Source organism: Misgurnus anguillicaudatus, chromosome 8 (genome assembly GCF_027580225.2).
Source record: "Misgurnus anguillicaudatus chromosome 8, ASM2758022v2, whole genome shotgun sequence".
In the NCBI taxonomy this organism is placed as follows: Eukaryota; Metazoa; Chordata; class Actinopteri; order Cypriniformes; family Cobitidae; genus Misgurnus; species Misgurnus anguillicaudatus.
Genome location: NC_073344.2, coordinates 32,153,752 through 32,181,273, shown reverse-complemented (window position 1 = coordinate 32,181,273; position 27,522 = coordinate 32,153,752). Strand labels below are relative to the sequence as shown.

The 27,522-nt window shown below is 36.0% G+C and overlaps 1 protein-coding gene across 1 annotated transcript; it reads right to left on the bottom strand.

Moving 5' to 3' along the window:
• Positions 1-1,744: 1,744 nt before the first annotated feature.
• LOC129450126 (ras and Rab interactor 2) lies at positions 1,745-27,522 on the bottom strand. The gene is made up of 11 exons (XM_073870708.1): positions 27,375-27,522; positions 24,287-24,396; positions 21,779-21,950; positions 19,667-19,775; positions 17,037-17,109; positions 15,887-15,978; positions 12,082-13,224; positions 6,797-7,103; positions 6,517-6,650; positions 4,488-4,651; positions 1,745-2,448 (listed from the first exon to the last, which is right to left on the bottom strand). The coding sequence occupies exons 1-11, from the start codon at positions 27,432-27,434 to the stop codon at positions 2,176-2,178; spliced, it is 2,637 nt and encodes an 878-aa protein (XP_073726809.1). The 5' UTR covers positions 27,435-27,522; the 3' UTR covers positions 1,745-2,175.

Here is a 27,522-nt window from a genome sequence, read left to right as displayed (position 1 = left end):
ACTTGCATTTTAGTTGCCTCAAAATAGCAACGCGCCACAAAGCACCGTAAAACATCTCGTTTTTAAATCAGAACGCCCATGGGCACAAATATGGGCGCAAATGCATTTGCTATTTAAACAACATGGCAAACGTGAAAATTATAATTGCGCCAGGTCGAAACTAGCAAAATACACTTGCGTCGCGCTTTGCGCTGCATTGCACCGGATGTATGATAGAGGCCAATGTTTGTCTTGTGGCTGCTACTAGCTTTACTTTGCGGGTGACCTTTGGAGTTAGCTGATGGTTTCAATTTTCTGCTGTAAAGTTTGGGGATTTTAACATAGGGATCTATGAGAATTGACTCCCTTTTGGAGCCAGCCTCTAGTGGCCAGTCGATGAATTGCAGTTTAAATCACTTCTGTTTTATTTTTGAATTAATAAAAGGTCACGTTCTTCCTGATCCCATTTTCAAACTTTAGTTTGTGTGTAATGTTGCTGTTACGAGCATAAATAATACCTGCAAAATGATAAAGCTCAAAGTTCACTGCAGGTGATATATTTTCTTTAACAGAACTCCTCTTTCAAAGCCTACAGCGAAAGGCCGGTGTGGACAACAGTCCTCTACTTCCCGATTGAATGATGACAATAAAAGAGTTATTTGACTAAACTCCGCCCACATGAATATATCAGTCGCCCAGCTTTGCCTCAAACGGCTCTGCTTAGCTAAGTTGCTATCGAATCACAACACAGTAAACAAGCTACACAATCAGAACTCGATACGTATTTCTGAAGGAGGGACTTCATAGAACAAGTAAGACATCAGACCGTTTTTAGGGCAGTGAAAACAGCACTATACAGATAAGTAAATTGTGTGAAAAATAATGCCTTTTTTACATGTGAAACACATGAACACATGTTATATTGCGCACTGTAAACACAATCAAAGCTTCAAAAACACAGAAAGAACGGCACCTTTAACTAAAATTTTTAAGGCAACCAAATAACTTACTTTTTTTAAGTTGTACCAACTTTATTTTTTACAGTGCAGGTGAAATATAATATTCATGTTCTCAGCACCTAATGCATCATAGATATTACTAATATATATATATATATTATCTTTTGAAAACACTATAAAACAATCTGAAAACGCTATTCAACAACAGTTACATTTTAAGGAGCAAAGTGCAAAGATTCAATAAAACAATCCCACTGTTGTGAAAAAAAGAGAATAAAAATCACATGATCACCAAGCTTTATCTAAAAAATGTTGCTTACAGTACTTAAGAAAGTCACACATCATTCTGTTAATGTAAGTCATTGACTCTCCAGAATGCAACATTTACCATATATATATATATATATATATATATATATATATATATATATATATATATATATATATATATATATATATATATATATATATATATATATATATATATATATATATATATATATATATATATATATATATATATATACATTTATAATAATTGAAACCAAAAATATATTAGAAACTTTTTTGGAGAGAGGTACATAATAAACTGAATACATACAGAAAAAAATAGGTTTGAATAGACTCTTCTTCCCCTCAGGATTCAATACCATATTTCGGACAATGCCAAACACATAATATACAGCCATGTAAAAATTAAGAGACCACTTCAACAATGTTTTCTGTTTTTTTGTATTTACTATTTATAGGTATTTGTTTAGATAAAAGGAATTTTGTCTCTGTGAACATTTCTACCAAATATTAAATAAAAAAAGTATTATTGCATTTATTTGCCAAAAAAAAAAAAAAAATTGAAAACAGACAAAAAAGTTAAAATACAATACTAAACAACAATAATGTATTTTAGGAACCGTTCCAAAACTGGGGTCTCTTACATTTTTCAGTGGTTGTATCTATTACAAAACATTTCTTTCAAACATTTGGTATCACTTTGTGTATCATTACTTTTATAAAGCATTAAAAGGCCCAAATCAATAAACTATTAGTTATCTCCTCTGACCTTACCTGAACAACTCTTTTAAAGACTTTAAGTCTAATTATTTTCTTTCATTTAGCACTACACATTCCTAAAATGTCTTGCATTTACGCTACACCGAAGTCTTTCTGGTTTTGCCAAAAAGGCAAAACCTTTGGTCTTTAAGGCAGCTCCCACGATGCTGTTAGGCAGGAATGCCTTTTATGTTTGTGTCTTTCTGTAGACAAAGTGAAATGATGGAGGGTTTGGCCGACTGTGTAATTCTGCCTTAATCCTCTGAGGGTACGTGTCTGCGGCTAGCTGCTGGCTGCTGTCGCCCGTGTAGAGAAAAAGTCCGTAGTTTTCAGGATCGGACACGCCGAATTTGTGGGCACAAAGACGACACATCTCTTCTGTGGTGGTGTAGGGCCGTACCTGCAGGGTTTTAGCCGTGCAGCCGCTGTCTGCCTTTTGCAAAGCCACACGCAAGTAATTCTGAACACAAATACACAAACATGAATTACAGATAAAATTAGACTGTAAAAATAATTTAAAAAGTATGTTACCTCGTTGCCTTAAAATTTTGAGTTAATTCAACTTAAAAATATTAGTTGACACAACATTTATTTGAGTTAACAAATATTTTTAAGTTGAATTAACTCATTTTTTGTGTTTTTTATTATATTTAATTAATGCATACCTTATCAAACGGGTACAACAAAATACACCAGGGTTTGTTAAAAAAAAGAGAAAGGGGAGACATACATCGTCAAAAGAAAAAAGTACCCACTACCCACTTTAATTATTCTGAATAAATTAACTCAAAATTTTAAGGCAACCAGGTAACCTTTTTCAAGTTGAACCAACAAATATTTAGTGTAGACTCGTTTTCTGTGGAACACAAATATAAAAAAAAATCCAATAGGAATTTTTGTATACGAATGAATAAAGTGGCACACATAGAGCACCTCTATATTCCATTTAACCCTTTCTCTGCCCGCCAGCATTTTTTGGGATTTTCACAAGTTTCACAAAATGCCTTCCAGAAAAAAAAATTATATAAATATATAAACATACAATATATTAAATGAAAGAACAGACCCTCTGCTTTCAAACAAAAAAAAAAAACAGAAAAACTTTCATCCTATGTTTATTTAATCTCTTTATAACACCTTAAATATGTGTAGATTTAAAAACGGAAAAAAAAAACCTAAGATAATTGCATTCTTGTAAACGACTTTTGTTAGAGATCAGATTCAGAGCGATGATCATAACTTACACAGAGTTTTCTATGTTTTAGGATAAGTGAATGCTTCAGTTCTTTATAAGCTGTGTAAGAGCGCCACCTAGTGGATAATAGCGGAAATATAAATTATGGTAAAAACTCGTCAGGAAAGCATCATTGGCAGGGAAGCGTTTTCTCTCAATTGACGAGATAACACATCAATGGCAGGGAAAGAGTTAAAATGCATTTTTTGTTTTGTGTGCGGTTAAATCTCATTCATGCAGAAATTCAAGCTTATATGTACGATTGTAAACAGTCAGAAAAAATGCAGATGTTGACCTCAGATAAAAAGCATAAGCATCTGAAGGCAGTGGCGGCCGGTGACTTCTTTTTTAAGGGCGCACGATGCGAAGTTCGTCACAACATGTATGTGGTCCAGTGCTTCTCAATTATTTTCTGTCACGCTCCCCCTAGGAAGAGGTAAACATTTTGCGCCCCCCCAACTCTCCGCCGCGACTGTAAATAGTATATTTTTTCTATATAATTACACATCTGAAAATCATTTTATCATTATTAACATTGAGAAAACACAAAAAGAAAACACAAAAAAGGAAATATCGGATCAACTTACAACAAAGAATAACTTTATTAAAATTGTTTTTTAGTCTGTAACAGAAAAGACTTAAAATGCATCAATTTGCCTGAAATAAAAAAATCAATCCTTATTTAAAGTATAATATTTTTTGACCATTTGATACTGAAATATTAAATTAAATATAATCAATAAATAATAATAAAAAACACAAGCGGCTTATCAGCGTGATGTCTTTAAGTGAAGGGGGAAAAATCACTTCCTGAAGAAGTATTTTCCCCGGGGTCTTGCGCGCCCCCCCTGGGGGTCCCGCCCCACTATTTGAGAAGCACTGATGTAGTCCGTCATGTGGGTGGTTCGTCAATTCAAAATATGTGTTCGGCGCGTCAAGTGAACATTATGTGCATCACGTGTCCTGCTGTGCCTGCCGCAGACGCGTCTACAGGGTCCATGACAAAAGAGACGCTCGCGTTTGCCAGATACTCGCATAACCTCATGCGTAATCAGAGTTTACTGTTAAAGGAGTGTCTTGTGAGTATTTTGTGAACACGAGCGTCTCTTTTATCATAAACGGTTTCGACGCGTGTGCAGAAGGCACATATTTTGACAAGACACGTGATGCACATGGTTCACATGATGCGCCGAGCACATATTTTGAATTTGCGCCCCTCGGAAGAGAAGTCACGAGCCACCACTGTCTGAAGGTCAGACTCTTACCTGAAAGTCGTCCACAGAGGGCAGATTTCTCTGCATGGTACGTCTTTGGTGCCATTGGTGGAGTGTGTCACGTGTTGTAGAGCTGAGGATTCGGGCAGCCTGGTCTTCCTGGAAGTTCTTAATCAGTGACATTGCTCCATATGCACTGGTGAGGTAATAACCTCCTATATAGAAATAAAGTATACATATATTAAAGACTTATTAAGTCTTCAAAGTATAAAAAATGCTGGGTTGTTTCAACCCATGGTTGGGTCATATATTTTCTAGGTTAAAGTCTGTATAACGTCAAATATTAAATGAGTTCTGAGTTTGTCACAGCACAGAAAAATGTCAAAAAGACTAATTTGAATGATTAAAAAAAACGGCAAGTAAATAAAATAAGTTATAAAACTTTGTCTAGAGTTTGCAAAAATGTACTTTTGTCATTTTAAAATGTCATTTTATTTAGCAGCTACAAGAAGTTTTATACTGAGATGCTTTTTAAACAATATTAAAGGAGATCTATTCTGATTTCTGATTGGCTGCTTCTCTTCATTATTTGTGAAAGTAAAACGTAATGGCCAGTGTATAGTAACCCATGCATTTAAAGGTGCATTGTGTAACTTTTAGCAGGATCTCTTGACAAAAATGCAATATATGATACATAACTATATTATTAGTGGTGTATAAAGACCTTATTATTACCTTAGAATGAGACGTTTTATCTACATACCGCGCGTCTCCTTACATGGAAGTCACCATTTTACACTGCCATGTATCTAGAGTAGCCCTAAATGGACAAACTGTTTAATAGAGCACGTTTTGTCAATACGTTGTCTCGGACGATGACGTGTTTATCCTGTAGTGGTTTCTGTAGCTTCTCTATGCGTTTCGAAAGTGAGGGGTGAGCTGTGGACTGAGCCGTTGATTGCAATTCGCAATCTCACAGCTAGATGCCGCTAATTTTTACACAGTGGACCTTTAATTACATTTTTAAGATATAAAAAACATATGTTGAAAAGATTTAAAAAACATTTTTAGTCAAGTGACCCTAAACTTTTGAATGGTAGTGAATAAGGCTATACCAGATTGCATTTGAAAGTGTTGATCATAATATTTCCCACTTTTACTCCATTCAATAAAAGTATCTGCAAACATTTTTTATTAAAAATTATTTAAAAATAAATAATTTAAATGAATAAATTCATGGGGCGGATTAGATTAATCCAAGACTACACTGCAAAAATTATTTTTTTTCTTATATTTTGTCTTGTTTTCAGTAAAAATATATAAAAATCCTTAAAATTAAGATGCTTATAAGAAAATAAGTCTGGTTTTAGACCAAAAACATCAAATTTAAGTGATTTTGTGCATAAAACAAGCAAAAAAATCTGCCAGTGGGGTAAGCAAAAAAATCTTGAACATTTTTCTTAAACACTAAATTCAAGAGAAATTCAAGAAAAAATTGCTTACACCACTGCAAAAAATTATTTTCAAGAAAAAAAATCTTAGTATTTTTGTCTTGTTTTTAGCAAAAAATCAAAAACTTCTTATATTAAGATGCTTTTTCTTGATGAGCAAAACGACCCAAGAAAATAAGTCTTGTTTTTAGACCAAAAATATCAAATTTAAGTGATTTTGTGCATAAAACAAGCAAAAAAATCTGCCAATGGGGTAAGCACATTTTTCTTGAATTTTTCTTGAAGTTAGTGTTTAAGAAAAATGTTCAAGAATTTTTTTGCTTACCCCATTGGCAGATTTTTAATTTACATCTTTAACAATACATCTTTTTAACAACAGCAATAGCTTCAGTACGGATGTCTATGGAAACAGGACAAACACACCCGAGAGGAAATTACTTTGTGGGGAACTGAACTTAGGAAGTGTATCAAATATGGGAAAAGTTTATCGCTTGTCAAATTCCACCTATTGTTCTGTCACATAGGATACTGAAATTCATTACAACCAGGAAAGCAAACTAGAAAATGTTTTATCAAACAACAGCCCTCATTTTTTTTAATGCATTCCTACGAGGAACACGTGAACGCACCTTCTCCATGTAGCAATGGTGGATCTATCAGCTCCATCATGTACAAGATCTCTGTGTCCAACTGAGGCATGTCACACTGGACCAACACATACGTCAACATGGGCAGGAAATCATCCGCTCCGAACAGTCGCACTGAAAACAGACAGAGAGAACATTCGTGTGTGATCTTCATCCAAATCATTTCATTAAGTATCTTCTACATGACGCACATATTTTCTCTGATCACATGCCCATAAACCATTAAATGAACCCTCGAGACACAACTCCACCCGTACGCACTTTGTGATCTTGCATAATATTGTAGATGAGTTTGCACACTTTCAACAGCACCACGATCTTTTGCTCGGGCGAGTACATCCTGCACATGGCTGCCAGTTTTCTGCGGATCCGGTTAATGGCGTGGGTGTCTGGTGGTCTTGTTGCGTTTGCCCCCAGTTCTCTGGGCTGTTTGGTCTTGGCCAGGGCCAGATTTTCTTGCAGTCTCCGCCACTCCCCGCTGGACACCTGGCAATCATGCAGGGCCGACTGCACCGAACCGTACAGAGGTTTCAGCACGCATTTATGCATTGCCTTTTCCAATACTGCATCTGATATAAAGAGAAAAAGAGTTTTAAAGCTTTAAAGGTCCCATGAAATCAAAACTGACTATTCTTATTTTTAATAAAATATTGCAGTGTTCATGGGGAACAATTTATCCGCGTGGGCCATTATTTAAAAAAATTATTTCAGGTCATTTACTGCAAAAAATGACTTTTTTACTTAGTATTTTTGTCTTGTTTTCAGCAAAAATATCTAAAACTTCTTAAATTGAGATGTATTTTCTTGATAAGCAAAATGACCAAGGAAAATAAGTCTAGATTTTAGACAAAAAATATAAAATTTAAGTAAATTTGTGCTTAAAACAAGCAAAAAATTCTGCCGATGGAATAAGTAAGATCTTCTTAATAACTTAATAAGTATTTTTCTTATTCAATTGGCATATTCTTTTTTGCTTGTTTTAAGCACTAATTTGCTTAAAGTTCATATTTTTTGTCTAAAACCTAGAATTATTTTTCTTGGTCATTTTGCTTACCAAGAAAATACAATAATGTTTTTACTGAAAACAAGACAAAAATACGTAAAATAAGTAAGAAAGTCATTTTTTGCAGTGTATAGAAACTTTTATCCAAAGCAACACTGCAAAAAATTATTTTCAAGAAAAAAAATGTTTTTAGTATTTTTGTCTTGGTTTTAGTAAAAAAAATCTAAAAATTCTTCTATAAAGATTTCTTTTCTTGATGAGCAAAACGAAAATAAGTCTAGTTTTTAGACCAAACATATCAAATTTAAGTGATTTTGTGAATAAAACAAGCAAAAAGATCTGCCAATGGGGTAAGCAAAAAACATTTTTCTTAAACACCAAATTCAAGAAAAATTTGCTTACCCTATTGGCAGATTTTTTTTTGCTTGTGTTAACCACAAATTCACTTAAACTGTATATTTTGTATATAAACTAGACTTATTTTCTCAGGTCGCCTTGCTCATCACAAAAAAGCAGCCCAACCTAAGAAATCCTAGATATTTCCACTAAAAACAAGACAAAAAAACTAAGAAAGTCATTTTTTGCAGTGCAGGCACTTATTTTGACATGACATGTGATACACATAAGTCCACTTGACATGCCAAACACATATTTTGAAATGACGAACCACACACATGACGGGCTACATACATGTTGTGACGAGCTTCGCATCGTGCGCTCACGAAAAAGAAGTCATCGGCCGCCACTGGTTCCTACTCTCAACCAAATGTCAAATTCCTAGACTTTTGCCTGACTTTCACAGACTAAAAAGCTGAATTTTCATGACCTATGTCTAAATGACGCAAATTTATAAAAATATTCTTAAATTAATAAACAATGCCAATAGAGGGTATGCACGTGACGTCACCTTCGGCGAAAGTGACTGCGGTTACGCCCACTGAGTGGCAAAAGACAGAGCGGCAGCATTTGTGTAGCCTACAGTGTGATATCAGCGAAAACACGGGGAAAATGCGTCTAAATTGGAAAAAGCTGTTGTGCGTTAGACTGTACTAACAGATTAACAAGAATTCAGAGCTATCAGACTGCCAAAAAACACTGAAAGGAGAAGTAAATAGATCGTTCATGCCAATGTCCACAGACCACAGGCGGGTTGACAAGTTGCTAGGGTCACTATCAAGCAGAGGTTTGATACAAAAGTATTTGTATTTTATCCGTTTTTTTCTTTGGAAAACACATTCCAAAGCATATTATCATAATTTTTATTCTATTACATTTCATAAATACAAGTTTTTGTTTTACATTTAATATTTAAGTACATTATCTGTACATACAGTACATATACTTGAGTAAAAGTACACAATTTAAAGGACAAGTTCGGTATTTTACACGTAAAGCCCTGTTTTCAGATTGTTTATGATGAAATAGAACAGTTTTGACTGAAATTTGTACGTGTGCGGCTGCCCCGAGAATTTTCGGGTGTTTGTTCTATCGCCTCCCACCTCTGGGATGGGTTTGTAGGTGCACTGGAACAATCCTTCCTAAAATGCATTAAACTTTCGTTTACAAAGATGTGAAACTCACAGAGTGGTCAGGGGTGTTCACTGATACGCTCATACAAAAATCGCTGCAAAATACACATTCCAACAGGTTTTATCGTAGTTTTTGCCAACTCCATTGACTTGTATTAGATGTGCTGTGAGGTACGGTATTACGCACCGGGAACTTTGTTTGTATTCTTGCAATTGGCAATGGCGGATTAGCGCCACCACCTGGGCTGGAGTGTCTATTATTCAAGCTCTCAGTGGAAGAATATACGGGTGTGAGGCGTTTGGAAAAATAGGTCCACAAGTTAACATCGAATGCTAAAACACCTGTTGGAAAGCATCTTTTGTAGCGATTTTTGTGTGAGCATATCATTGAACACCCCTGACCACTCGGTGAGTTTCACGTCTTTGTAAACGAAAGTTTAATGCATTCTAGGAAGGACCGCTCCAGTGCACCACTAAACCCATTGTAGAGGTGGGAGGCGAAACACAAACACCCGAAAACTCTCGGGGCAGCCGCACATGTCGAAATTTCAGTCAAAACCGTTCTATTTCACCACAAACAATCCGAAAACAGGGCTTTAAGTGTAGAATACCGAACTTGTCCTTTAAATGTAATTAGGTATTAAATACATTTTAATATGCAATTTTAAAGAATACACAGTATGATTATATTCTTTAGAATGTAGTAAAGTAACATTTTCCCCAATACAAACACCCCAATAAAGCACAGATGCTTGGAAAATGTAACTAATGTAACTAAGTATTGTCCACTTCTGCTATTAAGTCCAACTAAATTTTAATTAAGCTGATAATAGTCAGTTTTACTGGCATTTTCGCAGCAGCCGCTATAAAAACTAGCCATTTTGTTGAACGTTTGCCACTCAACAGGGCGTTCTCCGGCATGGTCACGTGGAAAAGTGACGTCAATGCATACCCTCAATAAACAGCTGTTTAGATAATAGTTTCACTTAAAATCCGTGGGGGCTTACACCCGGAAACGACATTCCTCATGTCACAACAAGCAGATTACATTTTGAACAAAAATTTGAAGCGAAAAACTAAATCTCTGATATTTCAAGACTTTCATGACAAAAAAATCTGACTTTCAATGTGTGGAAAACACTTTATAACATTCCTTGATATTCCATAAATTCCATGATCTGTGGGAACGCTGAAGTAAGAAATTAGACAAATAACCAAATATTTTTTATTCTAAATATACCGGTACTTAGAGCATACAATGTTCAGTGTATACACTGTCAGAAAAAGGTACAAAGGCTGTAAATGGGACAGTATTTTTTTAAAAGGTCGTCATACCATTTCGGTACAGGTATGTATGTACCAATATTTACCTACGGTACCAATATGTGCCTTGAAGATCTTAATATGCATACTTTAGGTACAAAGGTGTACTAAGGTGACTCAAGGGGTTGATGTTAGGCTATATAAGGCTTTAGTTCATATTAAAATATGATTCCTAATAATATTTTAAAGCAGACATTCAACAACTTACAAAGGTTACCAACGAACATATACAGATTTAATCATTAAACCTACAAACACACCCACATTGACTCCCGTGTTACACTATTGTAACTGAGATTAAATATTATCATCTTTATGACTTCTATACAACTGACACAGACTTTCAACAGGCCTTGTTCTTCAAAATAACCTTTGCTATTGCGTAACCACGCATTGCTAAAAATCTATCAACATTGTAGATCAAAAATTGTAGTTACAAAACAAAGACAAAAATTGTAAAACACTTTAAAATAAGGTTGTATTAGTAAACATTAATAAATGCATTAACTAACATGAACAATCAATGTAAAATATAGGTTTGTTTGTTAATGTTAGTTAATGTCAATAAAGTTAGTAATCTAAGTTCATGGTGCATTACCTAATTTAACCAGTTACAAGGCTTGAATTTTATAAACGTATTAGTAAATGCCAAAATTATGAACAAATACTAATAAATGCTGGAGAAGTATTGTTCATTGTTAGTTTGTGTTAGTTAATGCTAAAGGTGTCATTAACAGGACAACTTTTGCTAAAATTATGCAAACATAATATGGAGGAATGAATGTAAGAATTGAGCCATTGCTAACTACAGCTTTGTATGGTTTAGGGTTCACCTTAGGTTTAATTATTCAAGCATAACCCGTGATGTGATTCAACTTGCATTCAAGCATCAGAATTCATGCCTTCAAGCTTTGTTTATTGCCTCATAACCACCCTTAACCACCGAGAAGGTTAATCTTTAGAAAAGTTAAACTTTCCCTTTAAACTTTTTTTTTAAGATACAGCTAGTCACAGTTAGACATTATATGAAGCTTTTAATACCAAATTCATTAATTTTAAGAAAAGATTACAATTCTCTTTTGTGTGAGAGATTAATGTTCCTGTAGCTCAGTGGTAAAAAGCAAAAGTTGGCGGTTTAATTCCAGGAAACACGTATAAGGATCAAATGTATACCACTGTGAGTCACTGGAAAAATATGTCTGCCAAATGCATATCTGCTTTTTATTCTTTATAATTTTTTTCGACAGCAGCTGTCAAGCGTAAACTTGTTCATGCAAACCAGGTGACTTATAGGATCTCTTTACATATCTGTGGTTATCTAAGTAACTTGACAGCTATTTCAGATGCATCTAAATGTCAGTGTGCAGACATCTATATGCAGATGTATTTCACATCAAAGATGTCTGCATGCCATTGCCCAGTTGCTCTGAAGAAATGTTTTTTTATCAACAGTGAAGCATACATGTGTTTGAGGTGTCATAAAATCCTTACAGAATAACCTTTGTGCAATATAACTCCAACGCCTTTTTTCTAGATATGCCTCCAATGCCAGGACTTGTTTGGAACTAATAAAGGTAAAACAATCCCAAGCCATCTGCAACTTACTGTACTTCCAAAAAACCTAACAAATCTCACTACATCATGCACTAGATTGGATAATTTTTACTGTACACAAAGTCGAAATCATCTTACCAATCTGGTCCTCGGGTACGTAAGATTCAATAGGTGGGTTTATCTCTGAGCTCTGTATGAGATAGGCCTTCATCTGGGTCATGAACTGGCGAATCGTCTGCAGAAGATCCTGACAAGACGTGAGGCAGTTTTTGTTCTCCTGCACATAGCTCAAGTAGTCCTGCACCAGGCAACCAAAGTAGGAGCCTTTATCCTGGGCCAGCTCAATGATCTGTAGCAAGATGCGTCTCTCAGGTGTAGCCAAGACTTTGAGGACACCTCTGACCTTACGGAAGTGTCCCCTTAATGCCCGAGGAAAGATGACGAACGATCTCGGACGAGCCCCCGCTAATTCCACCGCCAGGAGTCTCCTTGACTTGTGGGAACTACGTAGCCGGAGATGTAAGTCTCTCTCTAATCCAACACCGTAGTCTTCCTCTTCTTCGTCGTATTCATCACTGCTGTCGTCCGTGGAGAGCCTTTGACCCGTGCTCTGGGACAGGTTCAAAGGAAGAGGGTGTGGGGAAGAATCCAAGGAGTCGGACGAGGACGTGGACAAACTTCGGCCACTTGAACTTCGCCCTTTCTCTTCTAGTCCTGTCCATTGTCGCAGGATGTTGTTGCTGGTTTGGTTTAAAGGAGTATGGGGCAGATTGGCTCGAGATAGGGCTCTAGAGATGGTATCATCATCCAAAGCGATAGTGCAACGGTAACTGTCAATGTCTGGCGCTTGAGGAGGTCGCGGAGGAGGGTTCTTGGTACAAGGTTGTTTGGATCCCTTGGACATGGTGCTAGCCTGTGATCTCTGACTTAGTCTGTTAAAGCCGATGCTTAAAGGCATAGTCCTCGGACTTGGAGGTGCAGTAGGTGTATCAATCAAAATGTGAGGTGGAGGAGGTCTAGGTGGAGGAGGTGGACGTGATTTTCCGTTGGCTGCTGTTGGGTCTTTTGCGATCACTTGTTGCGTCTGAAGGAAGACCGGGTTGGTAAAAGACAAAGCACTGCTGGAGCAACTTTTCACACCTTTTGATGTATTTGAGCAGGAGTGAGATGGATCCTCAGGACAGTTGCCGGGCAAGGAGATCAGCGGTTCCTCTTGAACAAGAGGACTTTCTGAAATACCAAGTGTCCCGTGTTGATTGTTGAGAGATGACTTCCAGAATGCTGGAAAAAAGTAGTTAATGATTAAAACATCACAAATACGAAAGCAGCAAACATACCCAGTTAATCTTCCTACCACCATGAATGTATACGACGTCTGATTATAGCCAGGCTGTTCATTTCTGTCGTCCTAACGTCCACTGAAGTTCTTAGAGAAGTTTAGCAAACTCTCTGCGTGTCAGAAGACTGATTCACAAATGCCATACAAACACACCCAAGCGGAGCAAGCCAAAGCCTCAGTGAGTCACTTTTATCCAAACAGACAGTGTGCATAAGGAGGTGGACTTCACAGAGCACAGGGAACCCCTCCTCTTTCTCCTCCCCTGTTTTCTCTCCATTTCCCCACCCATTTCACACTGTTTTCCGGCTCTCTGGCATCTACACAGTTTCTATTTGAACTAAATCTTTTTGGATAGACTCTGTCGTCATGAAATTTCCAATGGACTTGAAACTCTAACAACAAATGCAGAAAACATTACTTGGGTATGGCTGATAACTTTGCACATAAGTCAAACTCTGGTTATTCTAGGACACAGTGGAGATAACACAAGTAGTTGTTAGTCTGTATTTTTATAAAGTGAATATGTGTGTGTCTACCGATTTGCAAACTCAGTCAAACCCACAACACACATATTACTCTGCCTCAGTAACCTCTATGCTCCAATTGGCTCACACAGTCTGACACTATCTGGAATGTCAGCTGGCTAATAATAACATGAACAGGATAGCAGGCCTGCATGACCACAGCTGTGATGGACTGACAAATGAAATTTATAGTCAAACACAGTTTACTTACAGTGTTGTTCTCCAAAAATCTGTGTGGAAAACACAATACCCTTTTCTCACTACCATCATTTCACTGTGTTATATCATATACACTCATAAAAATGATGGGCTATTTTTAACCCAGCATCGGGTCAAAAAGGGACAACCCCATTTCGCAGAATAGGATTGGTATCTGTTGGAACGGAATTTAAAAGTTGAGAGAGACGGCAGCTTTCCCACAAGTGGGTGTGGTTTTGAAGAGAACACGCCCTCAGCATTTGAAAGGAGAGAATCCTTCCTAGTTTTCCAAGATTTTAATCATTATTTTATTTACTTGTATGTTTATTTCGTCATCATTAGCCTTGATTTCACAGACAGGGTCGCATGCTGTCAACATCACAAATTCCCATACGTTTAATTAGTCCAGGAAAAATCTGACATATTTCTTTAAGATATGTTATGTCATAATGTTTGTGTTTTAAAAATGTTTATTCCAGCTATAAAAGCTCATATACATTATTAATCTCAGATTGTTGTGCAACTGTATATATATAGTATTACCATAAATGTCTATTCCTACTACTTCCTTTTAACTATATGTTCTTTCTGTCTCTTATTTCTCTTCCTGAGTTACACTTCTGCTTTGGCTTTTGTCTGTTCAGCTCAATATTCATGACTTCAGTCATGCAAAAATTTTCAGATTTTCTATAATACATCGGTTGGGGTTTTCATGATCTGTTGGTGTATAATTTTCATCATCATCTTTGGATAAATTGCTAATTGATTAAATATGAAGTCAAAATGAAAGTCAGTATGTGGGTGACTCTCACGAAACCATTGAAACACCACGGCACTAATAATTTTAGCTTTAAAATGTGTAATAGAGTAACATTAAAAAGCATCAGAATTAACACAATACTGTGTTCTACCTTGCACAATGTGTGATTTCAACATAAGAATTTATAATTGTAAATTTTATCTCATTTTTTGCTGAAATTCTCATTACCGCAATGTGTCCGGCTGTGTTTGAACATGCGTTATGTTGTAATTTAATCAAATTAACACAAAAATATTAAGAAAATAAATGGATGTTTTGCTAGACTACTTTAGATGACAGAAAAAATATTTACTGAATATGTATAATAATAATGAAGAAAAATTAGGAAAATGATGTGTCCATGCCTGATGTTCTCATCCTCCACAACACTTTTTGAGAACAGTTTAAGCACACATACAGAATTTTAATAAAGGTTGATTTTGAGTGACCAAGCACATGGACCAGTTACTTCAAGATGGCTACCAGGTAAGATCATTTTTTTACAGTTAATTTGAAATATTGAAACATTTTGATTATCATTACCGCAACAGATGCTTATTAAATGTTAATTTAATTAATAGAAGCATAATACTTTGATTTTAAATGCATGTGCAGAATCTCCAAATTATGTTCTTTCAGGTTTTCATGTCATTTTGAAAATATGTCAGTGTTGATGTTTTCTGACTGTTGCGGTAATGAGATTTGTTAGGACTAATTTTTTAAATTATGTTACAAAAAGTGTTAAATGATAAGTAAAAGTTTTTAAATGAATGTTCCCATTTACTCCAGACTTTGTTTTTTAATGTCTGGTGGGAAAAAAAGTAAATTTAAGCAATTTTTACGTTTTCATGCTTGACATTTTTAAAACCAAGTTTTCTTGAGAATCACCCATATATACATATTTAAAAATTCCATTTTAATGATATATAAATATTCATTTATTTATTTATATTTTGTATCCAAAGCAATTTACAGAATCTACAGGGAACAGTCTATAAAAAATGTTAAGCATGTGTTTTCTAAAACTATACTTAATATAGTTAAATATTATATAAAAGTGGGTCAGGCAGGTCAGTACTGTACCTGCCCCTCGCTGGGTCACCTCATTCAGATCAGATAGTGTTTCGGCTAAACAAACGGCTTCTGGAAGCTTCAGAGTGCACGGCAGTATGTCCCTAACATGAAACAAACACAGTCAAAAAGGTTAAAAGATACGCATGGCAAGAAAATAGGAATAAATAAAGCATATCTTTGCAAACACGACTAGTTAACTCTTTCCCCGCCAGCATTTTTTAAAAAGGTGACAGTAAGAGGCAGCTTTTTATGATTTCCACAAAGTTTAATGTCTTTCAGAATGTTCTTCTATAAATATATAAAGATACAATCACAGTGGCCAGCAATCGATCTGATTGGTTGACGCATTGGTTTGGCGCATGAAAAGTTGAGCAATGCCAATGATGCGACACCAGCCGATACACAATTCAGTTCGGCATGACGTCACCATTTAAAGTAAATGAGAAGCGTTAACGCTGGGCCCCGTGTGAATGTACTGTAAGAGTGCCACCTAGTGGATAATAGCGAATTTATAGATTACTGTAAAAACATTTTATCTGAAAGAGCACCTATTGTCCGATTCACGTTTTCACATTTCCTTTGGTGTGTAAGTGTGTATTAGTACATGTTAATGATATGCAAAAGGTACAAATCCCAAAGTAAACAATGACGCAAGTTATCATGTCCAACGTAAATCTCTTTTCTAGGATTACAACAAACACATGGATTGTAGGCAACAGTTTACTTCCTGGGATTGGTGATGTAGTAAAGACTGACATTATCATAATTCACCCGCTTTGGACGCCTGTAAATTAACTCCTGTCAGCATTGCATTGTGACTGAATTTTTCAAACACGGTAAGTAGCATCACATAACGTCCGAGGTATTCAGGCCAATCACAACGTACAGATTAGCTGGCCAATCAAGCACACAAAGCTTTTCAAATCTGTGCGTTTCAGAAATAGAGTGAAATCTGGAGCTACAAAAATGTATGGTATGTGGATAATAATGTGTTTTTTAAACCATAAACCACGGGAACACATTGTACTATACCAAATACACAACATAACATTGTTTTTTAGCAATGAAATAGGTGCACTGTAATTGACGAGTTACCTTTATGGTGGGGAAAGGGTTAATCTAACCACTGTCTAAGATTTTGCATTTTCAAAAGTGTTACCTGCTTATACAATAAAAGGCCACAAGGTGAAAGAGGTCAGCAAAACCAATTCCCGATTCCTCCAGAGAAAATGCTAGGAATAAAGAATAATGCTTAAAGAACCAGATCATCATATGTACAGTATAAAGTATCCTGTCCACTATTAAAGCTATGGAGTTTAAGGCATCCCTTTAGTTTGGGCATGCTATGTTTGGCAGGCAGGGCGCCCATAAACCTTTTGTAACACATCCTGTACTATAGCACAGGCAGTTGTGTCCATGCCAAAACATGGGTGTGTCTGATAATCCAGATGGGGACATTTTTGGAACTGCTTGTACACGCCGGGTGTCAGGTAACTGTTGTGACGTTTAACAGCAAATACTGTACTTCTAGAACAAACTTATAACTATTAAATGTGCATCCCAAATTGCACACTATTCCACGTCATTTTGTGTTCACACTGAAATAAAAAAGTGCACTGTAAGTAGTACCCAATTAAAAAATGACACTAGACACTTTCAACGTTTGAAGTTTTGGGGTCGACCTATTACATGCAGAGACCATTACGCCCATGGCTCTAGCCAGGTATGAGGTCACAGAGGTCCGGACCTCAGTACATTCTTCATATTAAAAAATAAAATTTGAAAGTCTCTGAATGACTAATTTTCAAAATGACTCATATTGGCATCTGTGTATATCATTAAGTTTAGATGAGTTTACTGTATAGTTAAGTGTAAAATGACAGAGGTTGACTTATAGGCCGCGAAGGGGCGGGTGCTGCAGAACTCGCATTGTTGCCAGATCCCATTAATAAAAATCCGCTTTAGATGTAGTGTTTTAGCAATTAATGGAATATTTCTAAAGTAATGATTAGATGTAGTTTAGTGTTAGTGTTTGAACTTTGTTCTTTGTAGGCTATTTTTTGTTTGTTTTTCGTACTAATATCTGGCAACACTGGGTGACCAGCACTTAAGCTGTAATAAAATAAGGCGCAGGCAGGTTACTGCTTACTGCTTACCCTTAGTCAACAGTCCATCCTCCAAAACAAACAGACCGAGTGTATACCCGAAGTGTAAAATGGTAAAAAGGTTAAGAGAGAATACATTACATCCCAGGTAAAATAAAGAATACTTGAAAGTACTAAAATTACACTTAAGTAAGAGCAAGTACATTTGTAAAGTTGTAAAGTTACAGTATGCTACCAATATACTAATTAAAAGTAAAGTTCTACTTTAGCAGTACTTCAGTGCACATGAAAGCGTATACTAAATACCAGTAATACCTAAATAGATTTTTACATGTATTGAAATAAATGGTGTCTCAAAATAGCGTAGTTGTATAAACTTAGATGTTCTTAAAGTAACAGTTCATTCTGTCATCATTTTCTCATCTTCATGTTGTTTTAAACCTGTATGAATTTATATTTTCTGATGAACACAAAAGAAAATATTTTGATAAATGATTGTAACCATTGACTTCCATAGTAGGAAAACAAATATGATGGAATTCAATGTGTACCATCAACTGTGTGCTTTCCATCATTTATCAGAATATCTTCTTTTGTGTTCATCAGAAAAAAGAAATTCATACAGGTTTAGAACAACATGAGGGTGAGAAAATTATGACAGAATTTTCATATTTGGTGAACTATCCCAAGTTAATCTTAAGAAATACTAAAGACACATTTGGTATATTAGCTACAGAATTAGTGCAAGAAAATAGTACATTTACTAAGTGTACCTAAAAATGTGTGTTTTCGTGCACTTTTTTCACCTGGGATAACATAAGTTAACTGAGCTGGGTGAGCTGTTGTTTGCAATTCGCAATCTCACATATAGATGTCGCTAAGATTTACACACACACCACCTGTAACTGTGCACAAGAGTAGTATCGCCACAAATGGAAGGCTTAATGATTTTTTACTAACCGAAAGCGGTTTCCAAGTCGAGGGCAAATGTCAGTGTTATCTGTTTTGTCCAGCATAAGCTCAGACACCATCAAACTGAGGAGTTATCATGGCCGTAGCCAGGGTTTGAACATTAGTGAGGTCCAGGGTGGGGTGTTAAGAGTTAACAAATGAATCTGAAAAAAGTGCACTAATACACACTTTTTTCAGTACACTTAGTAAATGAACTATGTTAAGTGAAAGAGTTAAAGGAATGGCGGGGAAAGAGTTACGGTACATTCACACGGGGCGTAAGCGTTGACGCCTCCCATTCACTTTTAATAGGTGACGTCATGCGTTGCCGAACTGAATTGTGGATCCGTCGGCGCCGTGTCACTGCCGTTGCTCATGGCAGAAATTGAACATTTCTCAACTTTTCAAGCGACAACACGTGCTCAGCCAATCAGATCGCCTTATGCAAATAACCTAGGGAGAGCCAGCCAATTACGTTTATGGAAGACCGGAGCATGTGTAGCGGCCACTGTGATTGGCTGTTGGCCACGCTTCAGACAAGCCTTACGTCAAGCATTGACGCTTCTGTCCCGTGTGAGTATACCGTTAAGGAATAGTTCACCCAAAAATGAAAATTCTGTCATCCTAATGTTGTCAGGGCATCCTTCTAAAAATGACACAATGCACTTTAAGTGCATAGTGTGCAGTTTATCATTTGTGAGACAGCTTATTTCTTGGTATGATAACAACATACTATACTGGCTCTCCTTGACTGGGACGTGAATGATGGAGTCTGAAGTTCCATCCATGTGGAAAGATAAGACTTTCTTCTGAAGGACAGGTGACCTCCACACCAGAAATACCTGAACAGGAAGAACATTTTTGGAACCTTGTACAGTAAAAAAAATGTTATAGCATAGATAACAAAACATCAAACCAAACAGCAGATTAACAATGGAATGCTCCACTAACATTTTTTATGTTAATTATATTACCCTATGACATTAAAGTGCCCATATTATGAAAAACTCACTTTTTCTGGGTTTTGGGGTGTTATTTTGTGTCTCTGATGCTTCCACACGCATACAAATTTGGAAAAAAATCCATCCATGCTGTTTTGAGTGAGATACAGGTTTCTGAATGTCCTCTGCCATGAGTCTCGGATTGGGCGAGTTCAAACTCAGCTCCATTGTGACGTAACTAGCCGTTTCGTCACATTACGTTTTAATTTAAACCGCCCACGAAAATAACAGTGCTATTTGGATATTATGGATTATACTCCCGCCTACTTTTAAAAACAAAGTTTAAACGCGTGTTTATTTAAACATAAAATGTGATCTCATATACAGTGTTTTACGAAGCAAATTGTCCTCAGATTGTAGGCGATAACACGTTCATGCGAAATCTGATGTAAACAACAGACTATGTATCTATATTTCACGGATTATACGCATTTGTGGACAAAAATGGTCATTGGATGTATTTTATTGGACTTTAATGGATCATTCACACATCTGAAACAGACTGGATTCGATTCGCGATCGTTGTATCAACACAAAAGCTAAGAAGTCACGTTATATTTTGCATGTTGTCATCTTCTGTCACAAAATACTACATTTATGATGCTAGAGTATCTCAAAACAGAGATCATACATTGATGCTAATCCCGTAAATTATACCTTTTAAATGTATAGTGGTGTTAAAATTGTTTGTAGCAGTAGGCTATATAGATATTTTTACAGGCTAGATAGTTTACAGCGTGGTTTCGAAAGTTAAAAAAAATATTTAACGGCTTTATTTTACAATTCTACAAGAACTAAGTAATAGTGCTTTGCCAAACTAAAAGTTTTTGCCAAACTAACCGAGACCGGGCCTTACTGCCCCGGCTTTTCTGACAAGGCTAACCCCCGAGCCTCTTATAACTTTACGGTCCGGACCTCCCGCTAGCTTCTAGCAATTAGCACGCGATCCACAAGCAGTATACATCCCCCGCCGGGTCTTAATTTCTGTAATTTGCGAAAATAATGCGTTTGAAAATGCTTTATAACGGGAATATGTTAGTATTGTCCAGGGAAAACGAGTGTATTGTTGAGACTGCTACATCACAATTGACTCTGGAATCATTGTGTGTCATGAGTTTCTTCTCCTGTAGTGTACTTATTAGTGATACTTTTCTGCATGATTTGTCTGTTGGCAACATAAACCGTTAATAATAATAATATATAAAATAATAACACAGTATGGTCTGTACTGCTCATGATATCACTATGCACGCGCACATGACGTTAGTAGTGGGGCGTGATCAAAGGAGCAGCAGCTCATAAATATGTAATGACTAGCTCAAAACGGCACAATCTGAAATGCACTGAAACGAGGCTCCTAGAGATGGGTAACAATCTTTTCCTACAAGCTATTTTGAGCAAACAACTTTTGAAACATGCTTTATGGAACTCATACACCTATTTATCTTGTGGAAAAGTAGTCATAAGGCACTTTAATATATTTAAAGTGTCACTTGGGTGTTCAAATACTTTTTGCAATCACATATTTATTATTTTTTTGCAGTAATGCATTAACTTTATCTTACCCTGTAAAATCCAGGCTAAAGTCTTCGAATAATGATATTATGAGCATCAAAGTTTGATTTCACTCACCTTACTCGATTAATATTAAAGATGTCAAGTTTATATCTTTACGGACTGTTCTTTACATTATTTAGGATGTTTTTTAAAGATTGGTTTTCACACATAATTTCTGATGAATAACCATAGGTTCTTTTATATAACATATTTTTGAGCTTTATAAAAATCTAGTGTTTATATTTATTTTTATGTAGAGATGTAAAGAGCAGCCCTTCCTGTTGTACCCCAGCTGGTTGCTTTAGTAGGATGTCAGTGACCTCGTGCTGGTCGATAGAAAGCAGAAGCCAGATGGGGTGTGTGTGTATCAGTTTATCCAACACACTCAGACTCGTACCCACACCATCACCATCAGCAGCAGGATACTGTAGACACACACTGGTCATCGCTCCCTCTATCCTACAGAGAGACAAAAAGATGAGTGCAGTGTTCATTGTAGTTTCATATATATTTTTTTGCAATGTATATTACGTTATACAACAGTTCTTTCTGGTTCTCGAATCTGATTGGCTAAGAGCTATGCGATATTGTGCTGATAACGGCACTGTAACCGCCTCACCTTTCGTATCCTTCCGCCACTTAGTGAATGGAGGTCCTAAACAGGCTCATCTCTGAATGGAAAAACACAGACGCCCTGTTTTTAAACACTCTCTGTGTGTCTCATTATTTTACTAGCTCATAAATCAGTCTGTGAATCCCCAATCGGAAGTTATTATTCCGTCAAAGATCAGCGCTCTTGGATGTTACGTTAAAGTTAATGGGAGTAATGTCTTGTCACATCGTGTGGACGATTAACACTTGGAAAGAGGAATATAAACACTCGTTTTTTTCTGGAGCTATATCTCTTATCAGAACGCGAAAACACCGTGGAACTGCAGGTAAGCCCCGCAGCTTTTAAATGTGGACATTGATCATTTACTTTATCGTGACCTGACTATTAAAACATGTTATGAGATATCGCCACTGATATATTTATAAGCAGCATGCAAAAACATCTCTCTGACACTTATAAAAAACCGTTTTATATAGTACTGACAAGAACAAAGTTTAATAATAATAATCGAGTGCTCGTATCACGTTAAGAATAAATGAGAAAGCAAAAGTAACGTTATACAAGTATAGTTTTATTAACTTTTACCTTGCGCCAAAACAATAACAACACAAAAGACACTAAATATGAATAAAAAAACAAGTAATAGTTTGATCATGACACCAAATACTGCTGATTTGATCTCATTTTGACGATCATAAACAAACAAGGCCAACATGAGAGCCAGGGAATCCCTGTCAGAGATGTAGCCCAGAGAGGGCGGTGGTCATCGGGGCGAGTGAACACTGACGTCCGCTCATGCTTTGGTTCTCATTCGTACCGAATCTCACTAAGCAAACGTTCAAACAGGCGCTATCTTTACTAATCGACTGCAGATTTAAATATAATACATATACATTCTCGACTGAACTAATCTTAAAACTACACTACCAAGAAATGGTAATATAAAGTAACGGCTTTTCCGTCCATTGAGTTGTTATGAGATTCAAAGCAGCCGAAAGTGTCACCTGTCATTCTGGCCGCCCTCAAATCCGTGGCGGAAGAAGTAGTTCTCAAACAAAGAGGCTTTTAAAATAACTCTGTTGTTGTTTTCTAGTTTTCGTTTTTCAAACGTGGGCCGTGGGAACTGTTGTATAAAAGCAATATCGCTCTCGGAGTTGTGTGATATAGCTCTATATCATCACGGCTGTGATTGCCTCCGGCACTCGGCCTGCGGCCTCGTGCCTCTTGCCTAATCACAGCCATGATAATATAGAGCTATATCACACTCCTACTTGAGCGATATTGCTTAAATAGGATAAATACTGGATGACTTCACTTGAAGTTGTTAACATCTGTGATTTTTCTCTGCCATTTGAAACACTGGCAAAGGCATCCAAAACAGTTTTATGCTCTGAATGTGAATATTGAAAATGCGTGCATTATGATGTTGATGCGAAACAATATTTTGCAGCCCTAGTTTATACACTATAGTTAATCAACTAGGATTTACAAGTCATTTCGACTTACTATTATTTATCTTGACTAGAGATGAGTTGTTATAACTTAAAAAATTAAGTTGACACGTGACAACTCATCTCTGTTGACATGACTTGTAAATCTGAGTTGATTTAACAAATAATTTTAAGGCAGCAAAGTATTTTTTACAGATTTCATGTCTTTAATGATATAAACAGCCATCTCACATTAATTCACTAAGCAATATTGCCCTCTGCTGTTTACTGTAAAATATTACAGTCAAACCAAAAATTAGGCAGGACACTATAGTCAATAGAAGGACAAAATAAAGTGAACTGGGACATATTATATCCCAAAATTCTTCATAGAGTGGACTACCAGTAAAACTGGGACCCAAAAATATTCAGACACTTTGACCTGACTCTTTAAGTGTTTTTTTCTTTAATTTCTAATGTATAAAGGTTGTGCTTTTAATTATTTGTACAGTATGATCCTTATGTATGGCCCAGACTTAATCTGTTGTAGCTGTATGTTATTGCAGTTTAATTAAGTATAGCCTTAAAGTAAGTATAGCCTTGGAAGTGGAAATGAGACAAACCCTATGTTTAGTTTACATTTACTCTGTAATGATTTTAGTATTATGTATAATAAGAGTAAGGCCCTCAAGCATAATTATGGTCTTAATGTAAACAATATACAGAATAGAAAATGTGATATGTGTACTCACTCTATGAGTAAAGAGGGATTTGTATCTTTGACTGGATCATCATTTGTTTCTTGTGCATCAACCATTTGCTGCTCCAGTGATCCCAGTGACCATGTGAAAGCATCCACCAGCTGCGCATGGAGAAACACAAAATCTTGTTTGACTGACAGGCATATGTAAGATTTTGCTAATATATAACATATAGTCTAAGAAACAGCAAGGAAAAGATTAAAAACTGGTTAAAAATTATTTCTATCACAAGTTGAAAGAGGTTTGTATGCAAACATAACAGTGTCAAGCGCCTCTGATATACACCCATAAACAGGAAGCAGTTAGTCACTTTCCTGCATTTTTTTTCTATGACAGAAAATGGGACTTAGCATGGCAACACAACACATCCTGTGCCATACAATAATAACATGATTGTTTGTTTTTATTATTACACATTTTTTATGAATTAATGTAAATATTGAGTTACTGTATTTTTAAATACTGTATGCCAGAGTTTTCCATACTGGGATTTGTGAGCACCTAGTGGCTCGCAGCAAATTGCAAGGGGTTCGTGATATGACAAAAAATTATAAATAAATTATAAAATGTAAATAAATAATTTAAAAATAAATAATTTAAAAAAAAATCTAAAATAAATTTTTTAAATAAAAACACTTACAAACAAAAAAGATATATACGCAGCATTACAATATCTGAAAACTCATGCAAAATGGACAGATACGTTTTATGTACCAATAACAAAAAATTACCAGATTAAGGTCCAATAACAGGTAATAATTACACTAACTATGTAAAATACTACGGATAAAAACTTTTAAAACGGATAAAAAAATAAATGTTTTTGTTAAGCATGCAAATGTGCTATTAAATAATGAAACTAAACTACACTACGGACAACCAAACTATTTTGTGTGTATGAGTGTTTGTTTGTGTGTGTGTGTGTGTCTGTGTGTGTATTCAATTCAATTCAATTGCTTTTCACAATTGTTTAATTGCTTCAAAGCAGCTTTACATTAATAAAAGCAGGAGAAAACCAAAATATCGGTGGACAACATAAGAATCAGAGTACAGCGTCTAAGATGAAACTGTACTAGTGAGCGTAGTAATAATGTAAAATATAGAAGAGTTCAAAGTTAAGCCAATGTCCGCTGACTTCATAGGGGTTGAAAAAAACTCCTAGTAGAAAAAAAACTGACTTTTTAGTCAGGAGGAAAAAGTCCTAGGATGAAAAAAACCTTAACTCTTTCACCGCCAGCATTTTTCATTATTTTCACAAAAGTTTAATGCCTTCCATAAAATGCTTCTTTTTAAATATATAAACATACAATATATGAAATAATAGAACAGACCCTCTGCTTTCAAACAAAAAAATCTGTTTCATCCTACCTTCATGTGTTCTGTTTTTATCACCTCTCAAATATGTGTAAGTTTCATCAAAAACACCAAATTTTGAGCAAAAAGCTGAGATAATTACATTTTTGTGAAGGACTTTTGATAGAGATCAGATGCAGAGCGATCTTTAAAACATACACGGACATACAGCTGTTTGCCCTAGGGCAATATTTCCGTTTTTATAAGTTCGGTATTGCAGATTGACGAGATAACTCGTCAATGGCGGGGAAAGAGTTAAGAGAGAGCCAGACAGCTGATTCTATAGAGGATATACTACATAATAGATACTATTTTATACAATTTTATAGGAATTAAAACATTTAAAATAATGTATAGGTCCGTAGGGGCCGTTCACATGTAAAGCAAGTGTCATACAGTATTGTGGTTGAATATCTGCTTAGTTCCAGACAGGCTAACTATTGCGGCATAAGTATATTTTCCAGACGAATTATGTGACTGCTTTGTTAAAGAGATATGTCTTTAATTTAGACTTAAATTGATCAACTGCGTCTGATTCTTTAGTAAATTTAGTAAATAATTCCAGAGCTCAGGGGCTAAGTAGGAAAAAAGTCTACCATCTTTAGACACTTTTGATATTTTAGGGATAATTAAGTGACCAGAATTCTGCAACCGCAGTGTACGCAATGGATTGTATTCTGATAAAAGTTCTCGAAGATACGAAGGTGCTAGGCTATTTAAGGATTTATAGGTAATTAGCAATATTTTTAAATGTATGTGATATTTAACTGGTAACCAGTGTAAAGATGCCAAAATTGGGCTTATGTGGTATTCCTCTTAGATCGAGTTAGCACTCTAGCAGCGGCATTTTAAACCAGCTGAAGCTTGTTTACCTAATTTGCATGACATGCTGTGTGGTTGCCAGCGTGTACAGTAGCTATGCAGGTTTCCAAACCTTCAATGCAATATTGCAATATTATCTGACATTGCTGCATAGTACACTTGTGTGTCGAGTTGATATACAAATGATTGTAACAAACTCTGCCAGGCAGTCTGTTAGTGCCACTCAACCACAACCACTTTCAAACCAATAGAACGTAACCATCATGAACACGTGTCAATGTTTTGAATCACTTCCTGGGCTTAAAATGTTTGCCTGCAATTGGGGACTATTTTGAACTAAATTGCAGGCCATTAGATACGGTAACAAAACAGACATAAACAGACAACATCCTGGATAAATTCTTTGTTTAGAGTGACATTTTATAGAGTAACAAGTAAATGTAATTTTAAGGTAAGATAAACTTGGAGAACTAGAAAGGAACAAAGTGCACAACTGTTTAGATTGAATGATTTAATAAATGCAGGAAGAAGAAGGGGGAAAGACTATTTAAGGAAAAAGAGTACGAGAGAGAAAGAGAGAGAGAGAGAGAGAGAGAGAGAGACATACATTATGGAACACTTGAATGGATTTGTCTGGGCAGCAAGCCTTGCTGCAGTCAACACACACACACACACACACACACACACACACACACACACACACACACACGAACCCCATAACATGTGACATTACTGGAAATATTTACACGAATGTAGCAATGATCCTGTTGCATCAGTGAAAATGATCTCCATCTATTTAAAATTTCTTTTTAACGTGTTGTCCACAATTGTACTAATTTATGATTTGGTCTGATTTGCACCATCTGAAAACCAGCAAATATGACTAAAACACACACCAGCTTACCTGAAGGTAGCTACTGTTGCGGTCCATTCGGCTGGGCTGTGATGCTGCGTTCATTGCCATTGTTCTTCTTCTGCAGAACCTTCAGGACAATCAATCAGAAATCAGTTTTCAAGTTCATATGCAAGCACTGAATTTCTCACATTATTGT

What these genes read in the sequence shown, in the direction of transcription:
- LOC129450126 (XM_073870708.1), bottom strand. Translation starts at nt 27,434, where the DNA reads ATGGCAATGAACGCAGCATCACAGCCCAGCCGAATGGACCGCAACAGT. An exon ending in GGTGACCCAGCGAGGGGCAG is followed by an intron (nt 13,225 to 15,886) that starts GTACAGTACTGA and finishes ACTTTTTTCCAG; the next exon opens with CATTCTGGAAGTCATCTCTC. An exon ending in CCTCTGTGGACGACTTTCAG is followed by an intron (nt 2,449 to 4,487) that starts GTAAGAGTCTGA and finishes ATTTGTGTTCAG; the next exon opens with AATTACTTGCGTGTGGCTTT.